Source organism: Mauremys reevesii, linkage group 1 (genome assembly GCF_016161935.1).
Source record: "Mauremys reevesii isolate NIE-2019 linkage group 1, ASM1616193v1, whole genome shotgun sequence".
Taxonomy (NCBI): Eukaryota; Metazoa; Chordata; order Testudines; family Geoemydidae; genus Mauremys; species Mauremys reevesii.
This window is the reverse complement of record NC_052623.1, coordinates 14,294,788-14,318,386: the sequence shown is the minus strand read 5'-3', so window position 1 is coordinate 14,318,386 and position 23,599 is coordinate 14,294,788. Positions and strand designations below refer to the sequence as shown.

Below are 23,599 nucleotides of genomic sequence, written 5' to 3'. Positions count from 1 at the left end.
GAGAGTCACTCAGATACTAAGGTGCTTGTCTGGCCCCATCACCCTCGCTAGACAGCCAGCACACAGCATATCCACGGCCCACTGATAACCTCATTCCCCAGCCTTTGGATCGGCTGCAAAATCCCACCGAAGGGCTCCCACTGGCCTCAGCCAGTGCGTTCCCCGCTCCAGGACACTGACACAACCCATCGCTGCAGGGGGCAGGCAGAGCCATGGGGACTATGAGCAGAGCCTTGCAGATTGTCTGCTTTGCCCCCATCCTCTGCGCCAATCCCTTGCACTGCACGGTCCATCCTTCCAGTGGAGGAGGGCTGGGCAAAATTCCCACCTGTCCTGGGCCTCTGCAGCAGCACCCCCCTCCGGGTCTGCATGCCCTGTGCGCCCCCCCAGCCCAGGCGAGTCGCTCTCATACGCTGGGCAGCGACAGACCCTTAACCAACCTCTCGTTCTTCTTGTTCTGGTGCTCGGCAGCCTCCACTTTCTTCCGCACCAGGCTCTCAATCAGCTCCTGCTCCTTCTCGGCTGCTCGCCGCAGCTCCCCCTCCCGGAGCCGATAACGCTCGTGAAGCGCGTCGTATTCCGCCTTCCTGGCACAGTTCCCGCTGCCCAGATCCTCCGCCCGGCCCTTCAGCTGCTGATGCTCTGCCTCCAGCTCAGAGATCCGCCCGCTCAGGGACGCCAGCCTGAGCCAAACCAAGAGACAGCACTCTAGGGAATGGGCTCCCCCCAACTCGCATCCCAAACTTTTATCAGCACTCCTGAAAGTGAGCCCCTAGACTGGAGCAACTGCCATCTTGATCACCACCAGGGACTGAACCCGGGGCCTCCCGAGTGGAGAGCATGTGCCTCTCCAGCTTGAGCTAAAGGCTTAGCTGGGAAGTGTAGCAGACTCATATCCTCTGTGGATCAGGCAGAGGGGGAAACACACAACGTAGGCTGAAAGTCGGGTAACCGGCTAGAGCGAGGCATGCACTGTACGGGTTTCTCTGCCACACGCCCCAGCTCGCTGGGTGATCTCTGCAGGGCTAGGAGGAGTGAAGAGCAGTAAACATTTACTGCCATTCAAGTTGGCTGCTCAGATTGTGATTCCAACACAGGAGGTTGTCTGCAGGGGAAGGAGGGGCCAGTTTTGCAGAGCAGACTTGCCCCCTCATGCTGGTTAAATAAACAAGTGTCCATATAAAATAAGCCCCAAGGAGAAACGCACTGGAAGGAAGCCTTGTTAAATCAGGTGCATCCAGGAGTTTGGGGAGCATCCTTACCTCGTTTTCTGCTCCTGCAGTTTACACTCTTTGGCCTTGAGTAATTTGCTCAGTTCAATAATTCGATACGCCAACTGCAAACGAGAGAGAGATTTCAAAGGCCAGATGATCTTCCAAAGAGAAACACGCTGAGGACACGAGAGCAGAGCTGGGGCTGAGTAATAACTGGACCCGTATTACAAGGCGTCTCTTTATTTAAAGAGGCGCCTTTTGCGCATTCCTCACCTCCCCCTGCTCGAACGTTTGTAAAACGTGGACAGGGCTCTGTGTAGATGATCTCGGCTGCCAGGAACAGGCTCCCCGCCCACCTCCCTCTCCACCAGCCAGCAGTCATACTCCTCAGCTGGGGCCGTTGGCAGAGACCCTGCGAGCACGGAGGCTACACCCTGACCCCGCCGCTAGGCACAGCCCCCTCCAGACCCTGGCCCTTCAGCACAGCTGCAGGACACACCGTCCCGTCCACTCGCCCTGCCCGGCAGGCCCTGCGCAGGGAAAGCAGACGGGGCCGCTGAAAGGGCTGAAATCAGCAGGGGGCCGTACTCACGGGTGCCTCTTTCCACCCCCCTCCCAACCCTGCCTCCCTGTTCACTCCCAAGACAGCCTGACCACTGCAGGGAGGGGAAGTTTCCTCAACTCCAACATGGTCCGTACCCCCCCCAAACCCTATGTGGGACTGGGCACCCCACCCCTGGCACCGGTGGGCCCAAGCTACGTCCCCCCGCATGCAGGGGCTAAGAAAACAGTCCCAGGTTTTTGGAAAGACATTGGCAACTCTATAGAGACACCAGCCCCTGCTAAGAGTTGTACAAACCCAGGGCAAATGACAATCCCGGGCCGCAAGAGCTGACATTCGGTGCCTTCCCTCCCCTCTACGTACCTCCCCACTGACACCTTTCATCTCCGCGATTTGCCCCTGGTACTTTATCTTCAGGGTCTGCAGCGCTTCCGGGGAGCCCAGGCCTGGTTCCAGCGCGGAGCCGTTAGTTTCCCGCCCTGACCTACAGAGAGAGCAGGTTAAAAAACAAAACCGAAGTCACGGCTGAGCATGCAGCTGCTGAGTTTGCAGCAGAGGTTCATGAAGATCTGCCTCCCCCAGGAGCACGGGGCAAATTCTTGAGGCCGAGGGGCAATCCCACCGGGGCAGCGTGCAAGAAAGAGAGGGCAAAGTTGCAATGAATTGTTTTGCTTCGTGCATTTTGGAAAAAAAAATAAAGCAGAGCCTGAGCTTCAGCACACCCGCCGCTTTCATTGGGAAACAGCCCAGCTTCTGCTTTTTTGCAGCTGAAAATTATAATGTAAACACAGGTGTTTCTGCTCTGCGAAGCCAAACTGCCTCTAGCAAAGATGCTCTCTCCTACCCCCGCTGCCCTCAACGAGGTGTGATGCCGAGGGCCTTGTTCGCCGTTGCTTTAGCCAGGATAGTCAATGCAGACACATTCAGTGCAGACAATGCAATGTTAAAAATACCCATTTTGCTGTCTGAAAGTCAGGGAGTGCAAAAGCCAAGCGCTCCTGCTGCAACGTCAATCATGCTATGTCGCACCTGCCGCAGATTTTGCGGTGCGTGTAACCAAGGCAAATCCAGCAAGCTGCTCACTAATACACCCATGCAATGCGGTCGAGTTATCTTTATCTTGATCTTTGCATAACGCAACCGCTGTTAAAGGTTAGCTGTGCAGCCTTACCATCGCCAGATCAGACCAGATGCTGTGCCCTGACCCCCTGTCAGCTGGGATAAGCGGGGCAGAATCTGGCTCGCAGATTTTGGTGGGGTGAGAGAGCAAAAGACACCCGGCACGCAGGATTGCTTTGCTCAGCTCCTGCAGTGCAGCTAATTCTGGGGTGGAACATCGGCCGCTGTTAAACACACAGCAGTTTGGGGCAGGACGTGAAGCAGCAAAACACTATCAAACTGAAGCTGCAGAGGGGATCTAGGAAGGCTGAACACAATTCCCCACAATGCAATCTGGCCTGGCCCCCAGGCTTAACCTCCCCTTGCTCTTGCACAAAAGTCACTTGGGCTCGATGGTCCAGATCACTAAGTTATTAACCTCTCCTCTGAAAGACAACAGCAGCAGCTCAGCACTGACAGAGGAGAAAGCGTGGCTCTGTCCATCCTGACACACTTCCCACTCTTACTCAGCTGCGGAGCCAGGAACCGGTGTCTGGCTGACTCAGTGGATTTTTGTTGGGAAGGAAGAAAGGCCTGATTGTGAAAGCCCCCCTCTCCCCAGGGCACGGATAGCCACCGCTAGTCCGAGGCACTCGGTGCTGCGAGGGACCAGGGAAAGGGTCAGCTACGCTTGCCTATGCGCTTCCAAAGATAACAGTGCGGCCGCTGTAGGGGCAGCGGGGATACACTCTGGTGCTGCTGGCCCTGGGAAGCTGTCACGCCTTCTCCACGCCTGAGGAGGAAGAAGTCGGAGCCATTCTACTTACCTAGAGGGCTGGAGATCAAAGGACTCCGCCTGTAGCTTCTCTGTGAAATGCACCAGCAAGCTGGACTTTTCCAACAGTTTGGTATCTGCAAGGAAGCAAAGAGAACCAGGGCATGGGGACCACGAGTGTCGTGTGCGGGCGAGGGGGGGCCCCATTAATCAGAACCCCTTCTCTGAAACCAGACCCGGTAGAACCCCCAGCTCTGCCAGTTCTAGAAGGAACCTGCTGCCACCAGCTTAACGTACAATTTATCCACCTGCAAAAAAGGGGTGACCAGGCCTACGGGTCTTCTTCCATCGCTACGTTCTATTATTGTGAACCTCAAGGGGCCAGCGCCCGGCTGTAATGCAGTGTGACTAGGCCTGCTTATGGGTCATGCCTCCCAAAGAAAAGCGTCCACACCATGCCTGGGCAAAGCAGGGGACCGGGGGTCAGGATTCCTGGGTTCTGGTCCCAGCTCTGTTCAAGAATCTCTGCAGGACACTAAATGTTGGGTGCCCGACTTATTGTTATTTGTTAGTTGTATTAGTGTCGAGCCTACAAGACCAGGATCCATTGGGCTGCACAAACAAAGAGACAGTTCCTGCCCCATAGAGCTTGGGACACTCAGGTTTTCAGAGGAAATCAGTGGGTGACAGGCCGTCCCGGCACATTTGGAAGTCAGGGACCAGCTGTTCCACGGTGGGTGCCCCAAAAATGGAGGAACCCAAAAATCAGAGGCCACTTCTGAGCATTTCAACCTGAGTCTACCTAGATCTTTGTCATAAATAAACAGATCAGGGTTAAGGTCTCTTTTACCTGGAATGGGTTAACAAGCTCAGTAACCTGAGAAACACCTGACCAGAGGACCAATCAAGGGACAGAATAATTTCAAATCTCTGTGGAGGGAAGCCTTTGTCTGTGTTCCTTGTTTTGCTCTGTGTGCTCTCTTTGGATCTAAGAGAGACCAGACATGTCTCCAAGTTCTCCTGGAGTAGTTCCTACTATCCAATAGTAAGTATTAATTAGAAAGGCGGATTAGTCTTATAATTTGATTTCTACATTTGCAATTGTGTGTTTGCTATAGAATTTCTTTAATTCTGTACTGTTATTGCTTTTACTGAGAAAGAAAGGAGGGGGGATTCTCTCCAAAGATGGATAAGTTTAGACCCTGTATTTTTGCATCCTGGTAATACAGAGACAGTTACTTTCTTTTTATTCTTTAATAAATCTTTTCTGTTAAGGACTTGGTTGATCTTTCCTTGGGTAAATTCTCAGGGAAAGGGGAGGAGGGAAAAGGAAGGCATCCCTCTGTAGTTGGATCCCGGTATCTCTCCTAGGAAAAGAGAGCGGGGAGGAAGCAGGGGGGAATGGTTTATTTCTCCTGGGTGTAAGAACTTCATGGATTTGGGGCTCTTGGAATCTCCAAGGATTTTGGGGGAAGGACTGTGTCCCAATACACGTACATTATTGGGTGGTGGCAGCTTTTACCAGATCTAAACTAGGATTTAAGTTTAGAAGGATCCATGCAGGTCCCCATCTTGTGAACCCAACAGCTCCAAGTGGGGGTGAGACCTATGACAACCTTGGTTCCCCCACTTGCAGACAGGGTTAATGGCAGGGCACCTCACAGGGTCAGGGTGAGGTTTAAATGTCTGTGGCGCACTCGGAGATCAGCCCGTCACCGCTAAGTACAGCCACGGTTTGTAAGCTGTGTGTTAGTTGTGATCACACAGCAGCTCTTTTCACAACACAGCCGTGACTCAACAGAGGTGCGTCCCAGCAGGCCGTGCTGTTTATCGCTGTGTGCTGGGAAACCCCCGGTAGCGTAGCAGGACACAGCATGCCTGGAGGACACACACACGGCACCGTCCTGCACGCGGTTGGGAGGAAGGTGCAGCAGCCAAACTGGTTACACAGGTATAGTTCAGGTGTCAGACAAATAACTGGTCTAACTTGGATACATCAGGAAAAACAAACAAACAAAACCACGTTGCAGCCCAGGCTGCTGGCCAGGACGGCAGGTGTTCTGCTCCCTGGTGACTAACCAAGCGTTAACCCTGCCGCGCAGTTTCAAAGTCCACCTTGTCACCAGCTGTAAAAACAGGGCAAAGTCTTAGGGCTTGTCTACACTACACAAGGAGGTGGACTTAATTTAGGTCGACCTACGGCCACCACGGTAATTCAGTCGGCTGTTGGTGTCCATACAACCCTCCTCCTGCCGCCGGAGTGTCCCCTCACCAGGAGTGCTTGTACCTACTCACATCGGGCATTGTGGGGCACACTGACAGCCAAGCATGGGGCACTGACAGTCATACGGGGCTCACGGCTGGAGCCCCCTATCCACGCCCAAGTGACAGCCCCATGCTGTGACCCCCTTCCCGCCCCAAGCTGAATCTCACAGCACAGAGCCTGCCAGCAGTGAAATTGACATACTTGTAACTGCCACACTGCTATTGTCTCTGCAGAGCAGCAGCACCCTGACAGCTCAGTGCCGGGGCTCACAGCGGGGAGCCCAGGCAGCAGCCCGGCTGGGAACTGGGAGCCGGGAAGTAGCCTGGTTCCCAGCAGGTAGCCGGGCTCCACCTGGAGCCCCCGCATCCACCCCGGGGGTGACAGCAGCCAGAGCTGCCAGCCAGGCACAGGGTTCTCAGCAGGGAATCTACCAGCCTTTCCTATCAATTCACAGCTGTGAAACTGACAAGCATTTTAGCCAACCTCCTGCGTGGCCCTAACTACACCGACAGAAGCCCCACGCCTCGGGGGGTGGGGGGTGGAGTTATGATGTCGGTGTGGTAGGGCACTTACATCGGCAGGAGCAAGGCTGCAGCATACACACTGACATCGTTAATTCAACATCAGCTGCCTTACACACACCTAACTCTGTAGCGCAGCCCAAGCCTCACCGCGTACCCAGGGCTCCCGGATACGGAGCATTAGGAGGGCAGGGTTATGGTGGGCTCCCTATCGTTGGAGTCAAGTGGGACAACCAGCTTTTGAATGTTTTTTAATCATAACATTCAAATACCAGTAGGAGAACACTTCAGCCTCGCTGGTCACTTAGTAACAGACTTGAAGGTGGCAATTTTGCAACAGAAAAGCTTCAAAAACAGACTCCAATGAGAAACTGCTGAGCTTGAATTAATATGCAAACTAGATACCATCAATTTAGGCTTGAATAGAGACTGGGAACAGCGGAGCCTTTACACACATTGAATCTATTTCCCCATGTTAAGTATCCTCCCAGCGTCTTGTCAAACTGTCTGAAATGGGCCATCTTGGTTATCACTACAAAAGTTTTTTTTCTCCTGCTGCTAACAGTTCATCTTAATTAATTAGCCTCTTAGAGTGGGTAGGACAACCCCCATCTTTTCATGTTCTCTGTATGTATATAGATCGCCTCACTATACGTTCCATTCTATGCGTCCGATGAAGTGGGCTGTAGCCCACGAAAGCTTATGCTCAAATACATTTGTTAGTCTGTAAGGTGCCACAAGGACTCCTGTTCTTTGTAAGTTTCTTGCTGGGGAATCTGATCAGAGGGAAAGGAATGAAATCCACCGGGCTTTGAGAAAACAGTTTGTCCAACAAGCTCTCGGGGGCTGAAGCCCTGACAATCCGACCAAGGGAGATTGCAGGAAATGGTGGGCGAGATTTTAAACATGTCACCAAAACAGCAAAACACACCAAGGAGTCCAGTACTTTAAACGCTGCCTTAAAATTAAAGCCAGGTGAGTAAGACTTGGTGGGTCCGATGTTACAAGCTATTTTTCCACATGCATGCGCACAAAGGAGAGGACTTAGCTCCATTCCGCCGTAGGTCTCAACGGACACAGGTATTATTACCGTTAGTTTACAGATGGGGAAATCACTTCCCCTCTCTTGCCTCAGTTTCCCCAAGGTCGCTCAGCAAAAGAGCCATGAAAAGACCCAGGTCTCCTGAGTTCCAGCCCAGTGTCTATCCACTAGGCCACATTGTCAGAAATGCCAGACTAGCAGTTCCCTGGACTGGCAAGGATGGCAAACCTGATCCCATGGGAGAAAGAATTCGAACAGGGATCTACCTCCTCTCCAGTGAGTGCCCCACCAGTGGGCTATGAGATGTATACAGTTGTTCCATTGTAATGATTAAACATTAATTCAGGCAGAAAGGAATGAGAATGACTCTACAGCCTAGTGGTGAGGGCAGTCACCTGAGGGGTGGTAGGTCCATAAGAACGACCCTACTGGGTCAGACCAAAGGTCCATCTAGCCCAGTATCCTGTCTTCTGACAGTGGCCAATGCCAGGTGCCCCAGAGGGAATGAACAGAACAGGGAATCATCAAGTGATCCATCCCGTCACCCATTCCCAGCTTCTGGCAAACAGAGGCCAGGGACACCATTCCTGCCCATTCTGGCTAATAGCCATTGATAGACCTGTCCTCCATGAACTTATCTAGTTCTTTTTTTAACCCAGTTACGGTCTTGGCCTTCACAACATCCTCTGGCAAGGAGTTCCACAGGTTGACTGTGCGTTGTGGGAAGAAATACTTCCTTTGGTTTGTTTTAGACCTGCTGCCTATTATCCAGCTCGTATCCCTTCTCACCATCAGCCAGAGGTAGGACTTGAACTGGGGGGGTCTCCCACCTCCTGGCTGAGTTCACAAACCACTGAGCTCTTACGTCACTTTATGGAGCTGGGCCTTCAGCTCTCTGGCCCCCTTCTGTAAAACAGAGCCAAGGTTGCCTGCCTCACGGGGGGGTGGAGGATTCATTCCTTAGCCTCTCTGAAGAGTTGGCACGGCTCTTAAGCTTTCGGGACCCGATTCTGGGCTCTCTCTGCTCTGGTCTAGTGCTGCAAAGAGGCTGGACAGCAGCGCTAGGGGAGACCAGAGGTGGCACAGCTGGATCCTACACACCAGCCTCCACTGAAGCTGCAAGCAGAGAGGCCAAGCAGGGGCAGGCAGGCGTGGCTGCAGCATGTTGCACTCCGGCGATCCTCAGCTGGTAGATGGCCTTAGGGGGCAGTGCACTTTCGAGCAGCCCCTGGGCACAGAACGGGCCCCAGGATCAGAGAGCTCCCATCTCACCTGTCCTCAGTGGAGGCTGGGGGGAGCCGAGAACGTGGCCTTTGATAGCAAAGTGCCAGAACACATCAGACGACGAACGGCCTGGGGCTTTTACATGTCATGTTTGGGTCTAGGCTACTGAGAGCTTCAGCACAGAACGAGCCACCTCCCTTGCGATCAGTGGAAGGCGCACGAGCCAGATGTGGGTGCTGGGAGAGGAAGTCTGGCAGGAGGATCTCCCGGTGGGTGCAGGGATAGTCACACATCAACCCCTGCATCCTCCAGTGAAAGGAGGGACCACTCTGCTTGAAAATACCCCACCCGAGAAAGGACACTTAGCTTCACCCACCTTCCAAGCCCTTTCACAAGCATTAGCTGATTAATTTTCAGCTCCCCTGGGAAATAAGCAAGCCCTGCATATGTTGGCATGGGAATCAGTTCCCCCATTACTAGAGGGCAGCCACCTCTGGTGCGGAATATGGCAGCTGTTTGATAAAAGCACAGCTAGAGTTTAGGAAGGGAAGAAAAATCCCAATGCCAAATGCCACTGCCAGGGGAATCTGAGGTAGCAGAAGGTAACTAGCCAGGCTCCCCTGCTCTTGTGGCATGTGCCCAGGGGGTGTCGATGCACAGAGGTGGGTACCACCCCCAGCAGACAGCACCCGGCCCAGGACTGAGTCCACCGGAGCAGTTTCTGCTGACAGCCAACGTGCGTCTCTCAGTCTGTGCCTGGCGTGGGGCTGAAAACCCTGGGTGCCCCACCCCATAGCCTGCCCCAGCTCCTCTCGACTCCACCGGGAACCAGATCAGCCAGGAGCGAGCTAGCTGCTTTCAAATGTGGCTGGCTCTGCTGGATCCAGGCAGCTCTGCTCAGCATTTACTCTTCGACCCTAGTGCTGCAGTCTCAGTCTGGCCCGAATCCAGATTTCCTGCAGGGCAGGGCTTTCCCCTCCTACGCCGCTGGCCCCCAGCTCTCATGCTCCCCTGCCCTCTGGGTCTCATGGCAGTGCCACTCTGTGTCCTCCCGCTGATGGCCCTGCCCGCTCCAGCATGCTGGGGGTGAGCACCTCTCCTCACACTGCTGGTGGTGCAGCTCCATCAGCCGTGCAAAGCGCACAGGTGTTCCATCCAGACCCACTCCAAGCAGGTCACTGGTGCAAATGCATCAGTCCTGAGTGCACTCACTCACCCTCCATTGCTGCCACACGTGCCCAGACACAGCGACGGTTTATAGCTCTGACCCTCGGGTTTCAACCATAACCTCGAATCCAGCCAACGCTTCTTCCTGCTGAGGCTAGTTCTAATACGAGTCCCCTGCTGCTTCCCCGGGGGGGATATTGCAGAGATCTTAAAAGCCCACATCCAGCCCGCCTGCTGTGGACCCCAGGGCCCGGTTCACAGAAAGAAGGTTTATTCTGGACTTCTTAAGCAAGTTTCCCCCTCCCATCACTGTTGTCCAGCATGCTGGCTACCACGCTCCACCCCAGAAGCGGCTGCATTTCAGCGCTGCCGTACACATAAAGCTCATGCGGTACTTTGGGCTCCATCAGGATGGGTTTGCGGGGGGTGTTCATAGAGCATAAAATCTTACCTGACAATCCAGTCCTGCTCAGATCTCCCCCGTGCTTGCAAGGCTCACGGCATTGCAGTGCCGCTATCCTGTGCCGCACGCGGCCCTGCCTGTGCTATGGCTTTTAACTGAGTTTGCGACCAGCTGATAACACGGTTGGCCCAAAGCGCAGCTTCTGTCGGCACCCCGTGTGGTTCGAGCTGTCTATGACCTTACCCCAGGCCCACCCCCAGAGTATCAGACCACCCTCCACCGAGCCCAGAACAGATCCCAATGGAACCCCACTTGAGACCTCCCTCCAGCCCGACATCCTTCCATTAAGAGTTACTCTTGGTTCGTATCCACTTAATGGTAGTTCTACTGAGCCTGCATTTCTCCAGCTTGCCTAGCGGCACGTCATGTGGGGCTGTGGCAAAAACCTTGCTAAAGTCCAGGCATATTATGTCCACCACATTCCCCCATCCACCAAACCAAAGAAGGAAATCAAGCTGGTTAGGCATGATTTGTTCTTAGTAAATCCACGCTGGCTGCTAGCGATCACCTCTTCATCCTCCAGGTATTCGCACATTGACTGTTTTATACATTGCACGAGTAGCTTCCTAGGTATCAAAGTCAGGCTGCCGGGTCTCTAGTTTCCTGGTTCCTCCTTTTGAAAGATGGGCACTATGTTAGCCCTTCTCCGGTCATCCATGAGTTTGTAAATATTATCGCCAGTGGCTCCAAGATTTCTTCAGCTAATTCCGTCAGCCCCCTGGGATGAACAGCGCCAGACCAGGCTGACTTGATCTCATTCAAATTAGTCAGAAGATCTGACATGGTCTTTACAAATGCGGATCTGCATCTCTTCCCCTTTATTGTCTATGCTAACCTCACCAGTCATCCAGTCACATGGTATTTTTTGTGAGAAGACTGAAGCAAAGCAGACACTGAGCAGCTCTGCCTTCCTATCATCTTCCACGACCAGCTCACCTTCTCCACTAAGCAGCGGCCCCATAACATCCCTGAGCTTTCAGTTCTGTCGGACACATTTGGAGAGCCCCGTCCTGTCCTCTCTAACACGTCCATGGCACGAGCTACTTTACAGCAAGAGAACTCACGTGGCGCTGCTCCTCCAGGCTGGCTGAGCTCCGCTCTGTTTAGAAACAGCTCCAAAGCCACATGCAGCCGCCTGCCGTGCCAAGCGGCTGGGGAACAAGAGGAAGGGAAGGCCAACGGCCTCATTTGCAGAGGTGCTGAGCACTGCTGGGAGAGCACCGCCCCTCTCAAAAATGACAGGCCTGGAGACAATGAGCATCCCTGGCAGGTTGCCCTCCTGCAGCCCAAGGCTCCAGTTCTCCCGCAGGCTACACCTGCCCGGAGGTGCTGTCGAGTGGCATTAAGAGACTCTCTCCATGGGAAAGGCTAAGGCTCCGGCTGACTGAATTAAGCTAACTTGATATAAGGCAGGTGTAATGCAACTTCATGTGTCCACGAGGAGGGTTTAACTAAATCCATTTAAAGGCTGATTTGAGGTAAACCTGGGCAGACTCAGTGTAGACCAGGTGTGATGTTATTGATATAAAATTATAATAATATAGATTATGTGCAGGTCCTGTGTGTGTAGTGGCACCAAAAAGTAAGTAAAAAAGGGTAAGGTGTCTAATAAAAGATTCTGGGTGGGTGTTGGGTGTTATTCTGTGTGTATGTCTGTGTCTGTGTATGTTTTAGTGTGTAAGTTATTAGTATTTGGCTCTGTGTATTTGTGTATCTGTTATTATTATCTAGCCTAAAATATGCTAGACAAGCTGGTGTTAGTTTAGGCTCTAGCTGGCTTGGCTTGCCCACCAGCACACACTGATCCCCCACAGAGAAGGCGGATGGAGAAGAAGGTGACTCAGCAAAGTATGCAGAGACTGCAGATGCCATGCAGACTCCATTTCCATGTTTAATTTTTGGCTGTGTGTTTTCCACAGTTCAAACAAAAGGGAAAAAGTCTATATATATAAATCATCATCATCATCTCCATCTTGTCTTCAATCCTGCTTCACCCTCTGGAGGACTTTGACTGGCTGAAGAGCTCTGCACTAAAGCTCTGAGACCCCCTCCAGGGATGTTCCAGAGACTTAACTAAGAAGAAACTTTTTGCTGCATCACTGCTGCAAGCTGCCTGAACTAAGACTAAGAACATTGCCATATGTGTATGTAATTGATTCCATTTAACCACCTCCTCTTCTCTCTCTTTTTTTTTTTTTAAAATAAAAAAATTTAGATTTTAGATTTGGATTGATTTGTGATTTGTTGATTTGTGGGTAAGATGTGTATATTGACCTGGGTCTGGGGCTTGGTCCTTTGGGATCGAGAGAGATTTTTTTTTTATTGGGGTGTTGGTTTTAACCATTCATCCCCCAGGACGACGAGCTGGTGTGGGGGGGGTGGGACTGGAGACTGGAGAAATTGCTTGTGTGACTTGTGGTAGCCAGTGGGGTGTGACCAAAGTCCTTTTGTCTGGCTGGTTTGGTTTGCCTTAGAGGTGGAAAAACCCCAGCCTAGGGCTGTGACTGCCCTGTTTGAGCAATTGGTCCTGATTTGGCACTCTCAGTTGGGTCCTGCCAGAACCGCACTGTCACACCAGGCCTAAGTACTGGGCCTGGGTTCTAACAAAGATCAAGGAGTCGTTCAACGGAAAGACAAACACGCCCCTGGACTCACACCGGTGCTCAAACTGGCCAGATCTTTAAGGAACAAGCTACCGCCAAAGCCTGGACTCCTTTGGGCCTGATGGGACCCTGTCGCTGTGATACGGGCTCACGTCCTCTGAATTCTGCTGCTATAACCCGTCCCTTTCTCCACGTCACCTCCAGCCCCAGGCTCCTTGCCAAAAGCCTTCACCATTCTTAAGGCACTGGGGACACATCAGATCCCCAGACCCACGGCCACTAGCCAGTCCCTGGCTGAATGCTGCTTCTAGAGACAGTTTTCAACGCTCTGCAGAAAAGACCTGGGTGACAAGGCAGGGGCCTAACGGCACTGGGGGGGCAGCCGGACCTGTGGGTGTGTGGGAGGTGAGTTGGAAGCTTGCCGTGGGGGGTGAGGGCTTGGTGTCAGAACAGGAATCGAGCAGAGGGATTGAAAGGGCTGAATCATTGCGGTGCCGGGTTGCACAAAAGACCTGGAATGTTGGGCTTTGTTTCTCGTTCGCAAAATCTAACGAGGCAGCAAAATCCAAACAAAAGACCCCGGCTAAGCCAGCCAGTTCCCAAGACATGGAATCTCCCAATGCAGCCACACCCGGTTCACCCCAAAGAGGCCCTCGCACTCAGAGTTTTGGAATGATTTCTTCAGGCACTGACGTACGGCGGCAGCTGCTCCACACGGCCCGGACGTCACCATTCTCACCCGCTGACCCCTAAGAGAAACAGTGAAGAAATAACGCCCCCCATCCAGATCAGAAGTGTGGTGGGATCTCGTGCCCACACAGCATTGAAAAGTCCGTGGCTGTTTAGAGCGGCACAGTAAATTCAGGAGAGCCGGCCCGGGAAGAACAAGGGCTGAGATTTGAACTGTGTTTCAAACCGGAGACCTAGGCCGCTAAGGCACCCACAGGCACTGAGCCCGAGCTGCCTAACCCCGATCCTTTGCCCTGGCTTAGCACTGGCCAATCATGAGATCAGTGGCACCACGTGCTCACTATTACAGAGATAAGGGAGTGGCACCACGGGGACCTGGACGTAGCCCGACACTGGTCTGAGGAATGACATAACTTGTCACCAAGGCTGGAGAGAGGCACTGACCAGCACAGGTACCCTCAGGCCTGAGCCAGATGGAGAGGACCATGCAAGGAGAGAATTAAGATGGTGATCATCCACCCACCAATGGCTACATCGAGATCCACCCCCATCACAAGGAAGGACTGCAGAGCAGACCTTGGATTCTCCTCTGCCTCGAGTTACCGCTGAGCTAAGAGCCCTGTTCTCTCTGCAGCAAGAAAGTCTAAATACACAAGGGGTGAGGTGCTTGGAGCACATGGGCATCGCTGGGTTGAAGAGAAATTGCCCTCGGAGTTTTCTACAAGCATCAAGACCCAGAGTCACCAACTATCACAAAATAGGTTGGATCTTCCTGACCATCAAAGGTCTGTCAGATGGAGACAGAGATTATAAACCAAGGGCTCTTTAGAGGCATCATCCTGTCAAGATGCAAACGTGACAGCATCATCAGGTGGAATCCAATTATTTTACTCTACAGGGTGCACACAAATAGAAATTTCAGCTAAACCCCAAGGAAGCCGGAATGAGAACAGTACCACCTTCCCATTTCTTTGGTGCCTTTCATCCCAAAGGAGATTACACATCATGCATCCTCTGACACTGCACCCCACATTCTTCACAGTGATATTATTATGATGTGATTATGACATAATTTATGATGTATTTTATGCAAGATAAGTGATGTGAGGTTGTGACGTTATGAGTCTGATCTAATATGTCATTGAAGGGCCAGAAAGAGTTAATTAACTCACAGACTGACCTGACCCATGGCCGAACTTTAGAAACTGGTTAGGAAGATATGTAAATGAATAGAGCTTTGAAATGCAAGTCTGCATTGTTAGAGGTAGAAGGGTAGGTGTTTGCTCAGGTCTTGTGATGTAAGCAAACAAGTCTTGTCTATTGCTATAGCTTTGATTCAAAGATCAAAAAAGGAATATTAACATTTAGGAAGATACTTGAGGGAAATAGTATTATTGTCTATATGTCTCTTTGAAGGTTGTGGTAACCTGTATCTGAACTGTTTAATGGATAAATTACCCTGTGCTAATTGCCAGGATGTTTAGGAGAAGGAGAGTTAAGTCTATTGTTTTCTCAGGTCAAAAGGCTGCTGGAAATGTATAAGAACCCTGGGACATGATCCTGGTTCATCTCAGATCTGCTTTGGGTTTCAAGAGGGGGAAACCTTAAGCCATAAGGATTGAGATCCCCAGTCACCGACTGGAGTCACCCTGAATATGGACATTGGACTATAACCCATGGACTATTTCTAAAAGGACTTTTGGCAGCTACAAGCTCATCTCTGCTATGAATCTGAACCTCAAGAATTAAATTCAAATCTGTCTGTATATTGATCTTTTAACCAACACTCTCTCTTTTCTTTTTTAATAAATTGTAGTTTAGTTAATAAGAATTGGCTGTAGCGTGTATTTTGGGTAAGATCTAAGTTATAATTGAACCTGGGTATGTGGCTGATCCTTTGGGATTGGAAGAACCTTTTCTTTTATGTGATGAGATTTTCAGGACTCATCATCATATCTGACAGGTGTGTCTGGATGGAGGCCTGGGGCTGGGCACTTTAAGGGAACTGCGTTGTTTGGATGTCTGAGTAACCAGTGAGGTGCTATAGAAGCTGTTCTGTGCTGGTTGGTAAATCTAAGTATTGGAATATCCACCAGTGTTTGGGGTTTGTCTGCCCCGTTTTGTTTGCAGTTCACCCTAATTGAGTGACCTCAGCTGGCTCCCACGGGTAGCACCGTCACAGAGGTGTCATGGAAAACTTATGATTTGCAGAATGTGATTATTCTATCTGTAGGCATGTATCATTTTTGTATCTGAAGTTCTTAATATTAACTGTGTGTCTGTATTTCAAATGTAGTTACACTTGCGTAACGCCCACTAGACAAGATGCCTTCAGTCTAAGAGTTGGTGGGGAAGGGCCTATTCAGGGCAATGAGCCATTAGGAAAAGCCAATAGGCCTTAGGAGCGGCATATCTCCCACCTGGGGAGCCTTCCTGAGCATGCTACAGGCAGCCCAATGGCTGCTATGATTCTACAAGGTCATGTGATGAGACCATGTCTCTAGACTCCATCTTGGGACGTCAGGATTTTTCCAGAAGCTGGTCTGGGAACCAAGCTTTGGGAACAAAGGATTCCTGCCAGATGCAAAAGCATATAAGGCAGGAAGTGACATCATCTGGGGTTCTTCGCTCCTCACACGAGAAGACTCCTGGAAGCACCCGAGGAACAAAGACTGAACTGGGGGAACTGCTGAACCCAAGCTAAAGGGATTTTATGAAACTCCTGGGGATTCCAAGCTGCAGAGCAAGTGCAGCTCACCCCTTAAGAATCTGCAGCCTGCTGGTATCATCTCCTAGGGTGAGAATCTGCTCTTCACAGCCAATCGATTTAGTATCATAAGCTTAGTTTTCATTTTCGTTTATCTGTTTTGGTCTGTTTGCTAGCCCTTATCACTTCAAATCTATCTTTTGTAGTTAATAAACTTGTTTTTGCTTTATCTAAACCGGTGAGTTGGAGTGAAGTGTGTGGGAATCATAACTCAGGGGCTGTTGCATATTCCTCTCCACATTGAGGGAGGGGGCGAATTTTATGAGCTTATGCTGCATGGTTCCCTGTGCAGCACAAGATGGTATAATTTGGGGTTTATACTCCAGAGTGGGTGAGTGCCTGAGGAGCTGGGAGTATGTTTCCCGTGCAGGGACTTGTCAGAGATTTTGCTTGTAACTGCATCTGGGTGTGCTCCTACCTGTATGTATGCTGGTGAAAGTGCAGGCTGGAGGGCTTTGTAACTTGTCACAGCAGTGCAGTGTGAGAGGGAGCCCAGGCTGGTGGGTCATAGAATCACAGATTATCAGGGTTGGAAGGGACCTCAGGAGGTATCTAGTCCAACCCCCTGCTCAAAGCAGGACCAAACCCAACTAAATCATCCCAGCCAGGGCTTTGTCAAGCCTGACTGTAAAAACCTCTAAAGAAGGAGATTCCACCACCTCCCTAGGTAACCCATTCCAGTGCTTCACCACCCTCCTAATGAAACAGTTTTTCCTAATATCCAACCTAGACCTCCCCCATTACAACTTGAGACCATTACTCCTTGTTCTGGGTCGGGGGGGCTCAGTGGTACCCCAGTTCCAGGTGGCACCCAGAAGGGGGTGGGGAGAACCCATCACACATCCGTTCTGGGACTGTCAATCATGCTGAAATGCAACCACCTCTGCGGCGGAACACAGCAGCTGCATGTTACATCACCCAAGGTCACTCCTCTCTCCCCTTGGTGTTAATACCAAACCAGGATCTGCTGGGTGTAATCATGCTACACTCATGTTGGCTGCTATTACCAAATCCCTAGAGATTAAATTGGAGGCATGCTTCCTTTATCAGCTGTGTCGTGGGCGGGGGAGGGGCGTGTGTGCAGTGTGGTATCTCCTCCCAAAGCTGGTTGGTTCCTTTGAAGTGTCCATCACTGCTCCAGTGCTTTGGTAAACGTATCGAATTCTTTATGGGGTGGTGGATCAAATGCAAATCTTCCCCATGCACATCTTTTCCCATTGGCACGTTGTTAATTCCAGCCGAGTGATGCCGGCAGTCTCAGCAAAGGTGCCAATGGCTGAATGGACCATGGGACTTGTACTAACCTCTGAGCCAGAGAGGTGATGCCAGCAGGTGAGGGTGAGGCACACTATGCCCAGCCACTGGCTCTGCCGTCTCAGTCCCATGAACCAAGCTACTTGTCTTCATTTTCAAGGCCCTTCCCGGCCTGTCCCCACCCTGCATCTCTCAGATGCTACTGAGTCATCGACTCCTGCCTCCCATCAGCCCACGATCTCAGCCGGCCTCAGTCACTCGTTACATTTCGAAACAAGCACCTTAGTGCTTTCTCCCCTACTGCTGGGGAGGAGCTCGCCGGAAAGGTCCACAAAGCCGCCGCATGGTCTGCCTTGCGATCTCTTCTCCAAACTCCCCTTTGCCATGCTGCTGGCCTGATCATACCACCGCCCGTCACGCTGACCAGCACTGGCTCACTTTCTGGCACTCCCTCATCAGTCTGCATCCATCTGTGGTCTCTTATCTGATACCACGACTGCAAACTCTTTGAGGCAGGGATGGTCTTTTTGTTCCGTATTTATACAGCGCCTGGCAAACGGGATTCCTGATCCATGACGCCGAACCTAGACCTACGGTAAATACAGACGATAAGGACAGTGACGGAGGAGTGGGAGTAGCCCAGGTGGTTTGGGCTGTACTAGTTCTCTGGCTAAACAGATCTTCTAGGTGTCCAGGGTGTTTTCCAACAGCACCAAATACCACTCACTTTACCGAAACCCATCGATTGTATGGGCCTGATAACAGTGCTCTCCACTGAGCGACATCACACATTAGTGAAGCAAGGAGCTGACATGAAGAACAGACTGTGTTTAGGTCTTCTCCAAAGAGAGAGAGAGAGAGAGTGTAAGTGTAAAAAGGTGTTAGTTTAAGGCCCTGTCTCCAAGCACTGACACTGTGCAAGGAACAAGTGGTATAAAAACATGCTATGTGCTGTGCTTAACATGGTTACAAAGGGGAGGAGGCTTTCCTGTCTACCCTGATCAGGGAGACGTGACTAGAACCCTGTTAGCGACATCTCTGGGTTAAACATGGCGTATGGCTTCAATGCGAATGCTTTGCTTTTCTGAGCCGCACCAGAAGAAGGGACTGCATCACCTCAGTCACTGCATCAGCTCCCCACCGAACACCATCAGAGATTATAAAGCCAGGTGGGATTGCAGGGATCATCTGCTCTGACCTCCTGCATAACACAGGCCTTACTCTGTGTTTGAACCAGAGCAGATCTCTTAGAAATACTCCAATCTTGATTTTAAAATGGCCAGTGAATCCACCACAACCCCTGGTAAATTGTTCCAGTGGTTGATTATCTCACTGTTAAAAACTTCAACCTTATTTCCAGTCTGAATCTTGCCTGGCTTCCACTTCCAGCCACTGGATCTTGTTAGACCTTCATCTGCTAGACTGAGGAACCCTCTATTATCAAATTCCTGTCCCCCATGTAGCTACTTATAGACTGTGATCAGGACACCCCTTAACCTGCTTTTTGTTGCGATATATAGATTGAGCTTCTTGGGTCTATCACCATCAGGCAGGTTTTCCAAACCTTTGATCATTCTCGTGGCTCTTCTCTGAATCTTCTCTAATTTATCAACATCCTCCTTGGCGTGTGGGCACCAGAGCTGGACACAGGATTCCCAGAGTGGTCACCCCAGTGCCAAATACAGAGTAACCAAAGTCCTGATCCCAATAGTCAAGCTCTACATGAGAGATGCCTCTCCCTTTACAGCCATGATTTTCCATTGCATCTGCCCTCCAGGGGAGCGAATGATCAGCCATATGACTGAGGCTCAGGAGGGCTGGCTATGAAGATCTCTTGGCAGCCAGTCCATGCTGTAGCACTCCCTTCCCTTCCCGAGATGATCACAAAGCTCAGAGCTTACAGACCCAAGTGCAATATCCATCTACGCCCCCCAGCATTCCTTCCGCAATACGTCTCCACAACACCTAAGCCACGTTCACCCCGCACTTCTCTAGGACATGCTTTGGCCCTGAGACCATCCTCTCTGTAGCATGGACAGAGCGTAATTTTAGAAGCTTTTATTGAGGTTCCACCACTGGACACCTTCCACCACCAACAGCCATCAGTCAACCACAAACCAGCAGAAACCAGCCCTGTTCACCAACCGGCCTCCTCACCCCTAAAGGGGAGGTAGAAGGTCGATGGCACAAATAAATCTTATTTAGTGGCCGCAGCCTCATCAATCTTGACCAGGATGGACAAGGGCCCTCCAATGAGAGCCAAGAGTTTTGACACCCCCCTGCTTTCCCCCTCCCTCCCCAGAGCCAGTTCGAGTAAACCCAGTTAGGCTCCTCCAGCTGGTCTCCACCGGCTTCTGTGGATTTTTGCTGGAGGCCAGAAGCCACCAGCAGCTCAAGATCCTTGCTGCTCTGTTCTAGTTGCCAACCAGAACCAGCTGAAAATTTTCCACCAGGGCAGGAAGAGTCAGCGGATTCTAACTCCCATGACCAATCAGAGAGGCTTCGTATCTCAGGCAACTGGGTCCCCAAACTTTTCAGGGTCGCGCCCTCCCTTACCCTTGTCTGTGGTGTGCCCCTCCCGCCCCAGGAGCCAGAGTTGGGAGCAGGGAGGCCAAGGGCAGCTCTGGGGCCGGGAACGGAGCCACCACCAGTGGCTGAGGATAGGGGCGGGAACAGGGCTAGGAGCGGAGCTGCAGCCAGGCTGTGGTGGGGGCCAGTAGCCAGGCCCGCGGCTGGGTGCGGAGCTGAGGCGGGGGATGGGACCAAGTGGAGGGCTGTGGCCAGGAGTAGGGCTGGACAGCGCTCTCTCTCTCTGCCTCCTGCGGGGGGCTGGCCCGGGTCCCGCCACGCACCCTGGAATCATAGAATCATAGGACTGGAAGGGACCTTGAGAGGTCATCTAGCCCAGGCCCCGGCACTCAAGGCAGGACTAAGTATAATCTAGACCATCCCTGACAGGTGTTTGTCTAACCTGCTCTTAAAAATCCCCAATGATGGAGATTCCACAACCTCCCTAGGCAATTTATTCCAGTGCTTAACCACCCTGACAGTTAAGAAGTTTTTTCTAATGTCCAACCTAAACCTCCCTTGCTGCAATTTAAGCCCATTGCTTCTTGTCCTACCCTCAGCTGTTAACAAGAACAATTTTTCTCCTTCCTCCTTGTAACAACCTTTCATGTACTTGAAACCTTTCATGTCCCCTCTCAGTCTTCTCTTCTCCAGACAGAACAAACCCAATTTCTTTAATCTTCCTTCACAGATCATGTTTTCTAGACCTTTAATAATTTTTGTTGCTCTTCTCTGGACTTTCTCCAGTTTGTCCACATCTTTCCTGAAATGTGGCACCCAGAACTGGACACAATACTCCAGCTTAGGCCTAATCAGCGCAGAGCAGAAGAATTACTTCTTGTGTCTTGCTTACAACACTCCTGCTAATACATCCCAGAAGGATGTTTGCTTTTTTTGCAACAGTGTTACACTGTTGACTCACATTTAGCTTGTGATCCACTATGACCCCAAATCCCTTTCCCCAGTTCTCCTTCCTAGGCAGTCATTTCCCATTTTGTATGTGTGCAACTGATTGTTCCTTCCTAAGTGGAGCACTTTGCATTTGTCCTTATTGAATTTCATCCTATTTACTTCAGACCATTTCTCCAGTTTGTCTAGATCATTTTGAATTTTAATCCTATCCTCCAAAGCACTTGCAACCCCTTCCAGCTTGGTATCGTCTGCAAACTTTATAAGTGTCCTCTCTATGCCATTATCTAAATCATTGATGAAGATATTGAACAGAACCAGACCAGAACTGATCCCTGCGGGATCCCACTTGTTATGCACTTCCAGCATGACTGTGAACTACTGATAACTACTCTCAGGCAACGATTTTCCAACCAGTTATTCACCCACCTTATAGGAGCTCCACCTAGGTTGTATTTCCCTAGTTTGTTTATGGGAAGGTCATGTGAGACAGTATCAAAAGTCTTACTAAAGTCAAGATACACCACATCTACTGCTTCCCCCCATCCACAAGGCTTGTTACCCTGTCAAAGAAAGCTATCAGGTTGGTTTGACACGATTTGTTCTTGACAAATCCACGCTGACTGTTACTTATCACCTTATTATCTTCTAGGTGTTTGCAAATTTATTGCTTAATTATTTGCTCCATTATCTTTCCGGGTACAGAAGTTAAGCTGATTGGTCCGTAATTCCCCAGGTTGTCCTTATTTCCCTTCTTACAGGTGGGCACTATATTTGCCCTTTTCCAGTCTTCCGATGTTCCTCTGTGCCCCCCTGCCCTGGGGGGTGCACCCCACAGTTTGGGGACCTCTGTAATAGAGCACAGTCAACAGCCTGAGCTGGACCCAGGAGCAAAGAGGGAGCAAGGAGAGAGCATAGAGCACCAGCGTTCATTGTGTTGACGGCAACTTGGGCCTTCCAAGAGGTGAGCCAGTGGGAACTAGCTGACGTCTGAGTCCTTTCCAAGCCCCTCCCTGGCACGGTGCACTCAGTAATGCACTGGCCTCAAGTTGCAGTGGGGGAGGTTTAGGTTGGATATTAGGAAACACTATTTCCCTAGGAGGGTGGGGAAGCTCTAGAATAGGTTACCTAGGGAGGTGGTGGAATCTCCTTCCTTAGAGGTTTTTAAGGTCCGGCTTGACAAAGCCCTGGCTGGGATGATTTAGTTGGGAATTGGTCCTGCTTTGAGCAGGGGGGTGGACTAGATACCTCCTGAGCTCTCCTCCAACCCTGATATTCTATGATTCTACAATGCAGCCTGGAAGCTGTGGCTCTGCATAGGAGAGGAATGGTGAACACCTCCGATGGAAAGACAAGCTGCGTATTACAGCCATCACCCAGGCTCAGCTGTGACAATGAAAACCAGCCTGTTAAAAAAGGGCACTTCCCGTTGGGTTCTGAGTCACTTTCCAGAGGCTATACAGCAAAGCACTATTGCATAATCTGATGGGGGATGTCAAAATTCATAGTCCCCAACTTGGGTCTCTGATAGAGAAGCGATACTGAAAACGAAAGAAAAAAAGTCATCCTCACAGAAGGAAGAGAATAACTATTAGGTTAAAGCAGAATAAACCTCAGTGCAGGAAACATATTTATGTGACCTAGAGAGACCTTTTTTCCCCCCTTTGAAACATAGGAGTTGCTGTATCGTATACAGAGTAATGGTTCGGGTCACCTCTGTTAGCAGCTAATGCTGGATGCCCCTGAGAAAAGCACAATCCCCCTATAACGCACCCAACTGTGAGGCACTATGAGAAGTGTCTTCTCAGCCAGCTAGGCAGGGATCACTTTGGGACCTGAAGCAGGAGACTGGCCTGCAGGGTCTGAGAAAGACCAGCAAGAGTTGGAGACAGGTGGAGACCCTCTTCCTGAATGCGGGACGGGATTTGAGTGCAGTGAATTTTAAATCCCCCTCCCCGCATTTTTAACTCCACCAGACTGTAGGTTAAGGTGGGAGAGACGGCACGAGGATTGTATTACTTCACCCTTTGCAATTCTAGAGAGCCTTTTACTGGGGGATCTCAAAAGACCTGCCAGCACCAGTGACCCAGTCTAGATGAACGAAGAGAATTGGGAGTTAGAAACTCCTGAATTCTAATCGTAACCCGGCCTCGGGGAAGTCACTTCAAGTCTGTGTCCCATTTCCCCCCGGCCTGTCCAAACACGAGCTAGTTCAGTTTTACAACACCCCTGTGATCGTCAGACTCAACAGCAGCACACGCTTGCACCCGTAAAAGTACGGTCATTTCACAGAGGTGGAAACCGACACTCAAAGAGCTTACGAGACTGTCCAGAGTCACCTCGGCAAAGTCAATGGAAGAGCTGGAAAGAGAACCCAGGAGTCCTGGCCTGTACTGTAACCCTAGCCTGCTACAGTCGTATCTGTCCCCCATTCATGGAATATCTGAGTAGCTCACAACCTGTGATGCACTTACCC

At 51.0% G+C, this 23,599-nt stretch overlaps 1 protein-coding gene across 1 annotated transcript in view; it reads right to left on the bottom strand.

Annotated features, from left to right (window-relative positions):
• The window catches only part of ATG16L2 (autophagy related 16 like 2), a 70,465-nt gene that overhangs the window by 41,499 nt on the left and 5,367 nt on the right, over positions 1-23,599 (bottom strand). Inside the window, exons 2-5 of the mRNA XM_039532522.1 lie at positions 3,702-3,786; positions 2,140-2,260; positions 1,263-1,336; positions 441-683 (exon numbers count right to left, since the gene is read on the bottom strand). Coding sequence (XP_039388456.1) covers positions 441-683; positions 1,263-1,336; positions 2,140-2,260; positions 3,702-3,786 — 523 coding nt within the window. The remainder of the gene's footprint in view (positions 1-440; positions 684-1,262; positions 1,337-2,139; positions 2,261-3,701; positions 3,787-23,599) is intronic.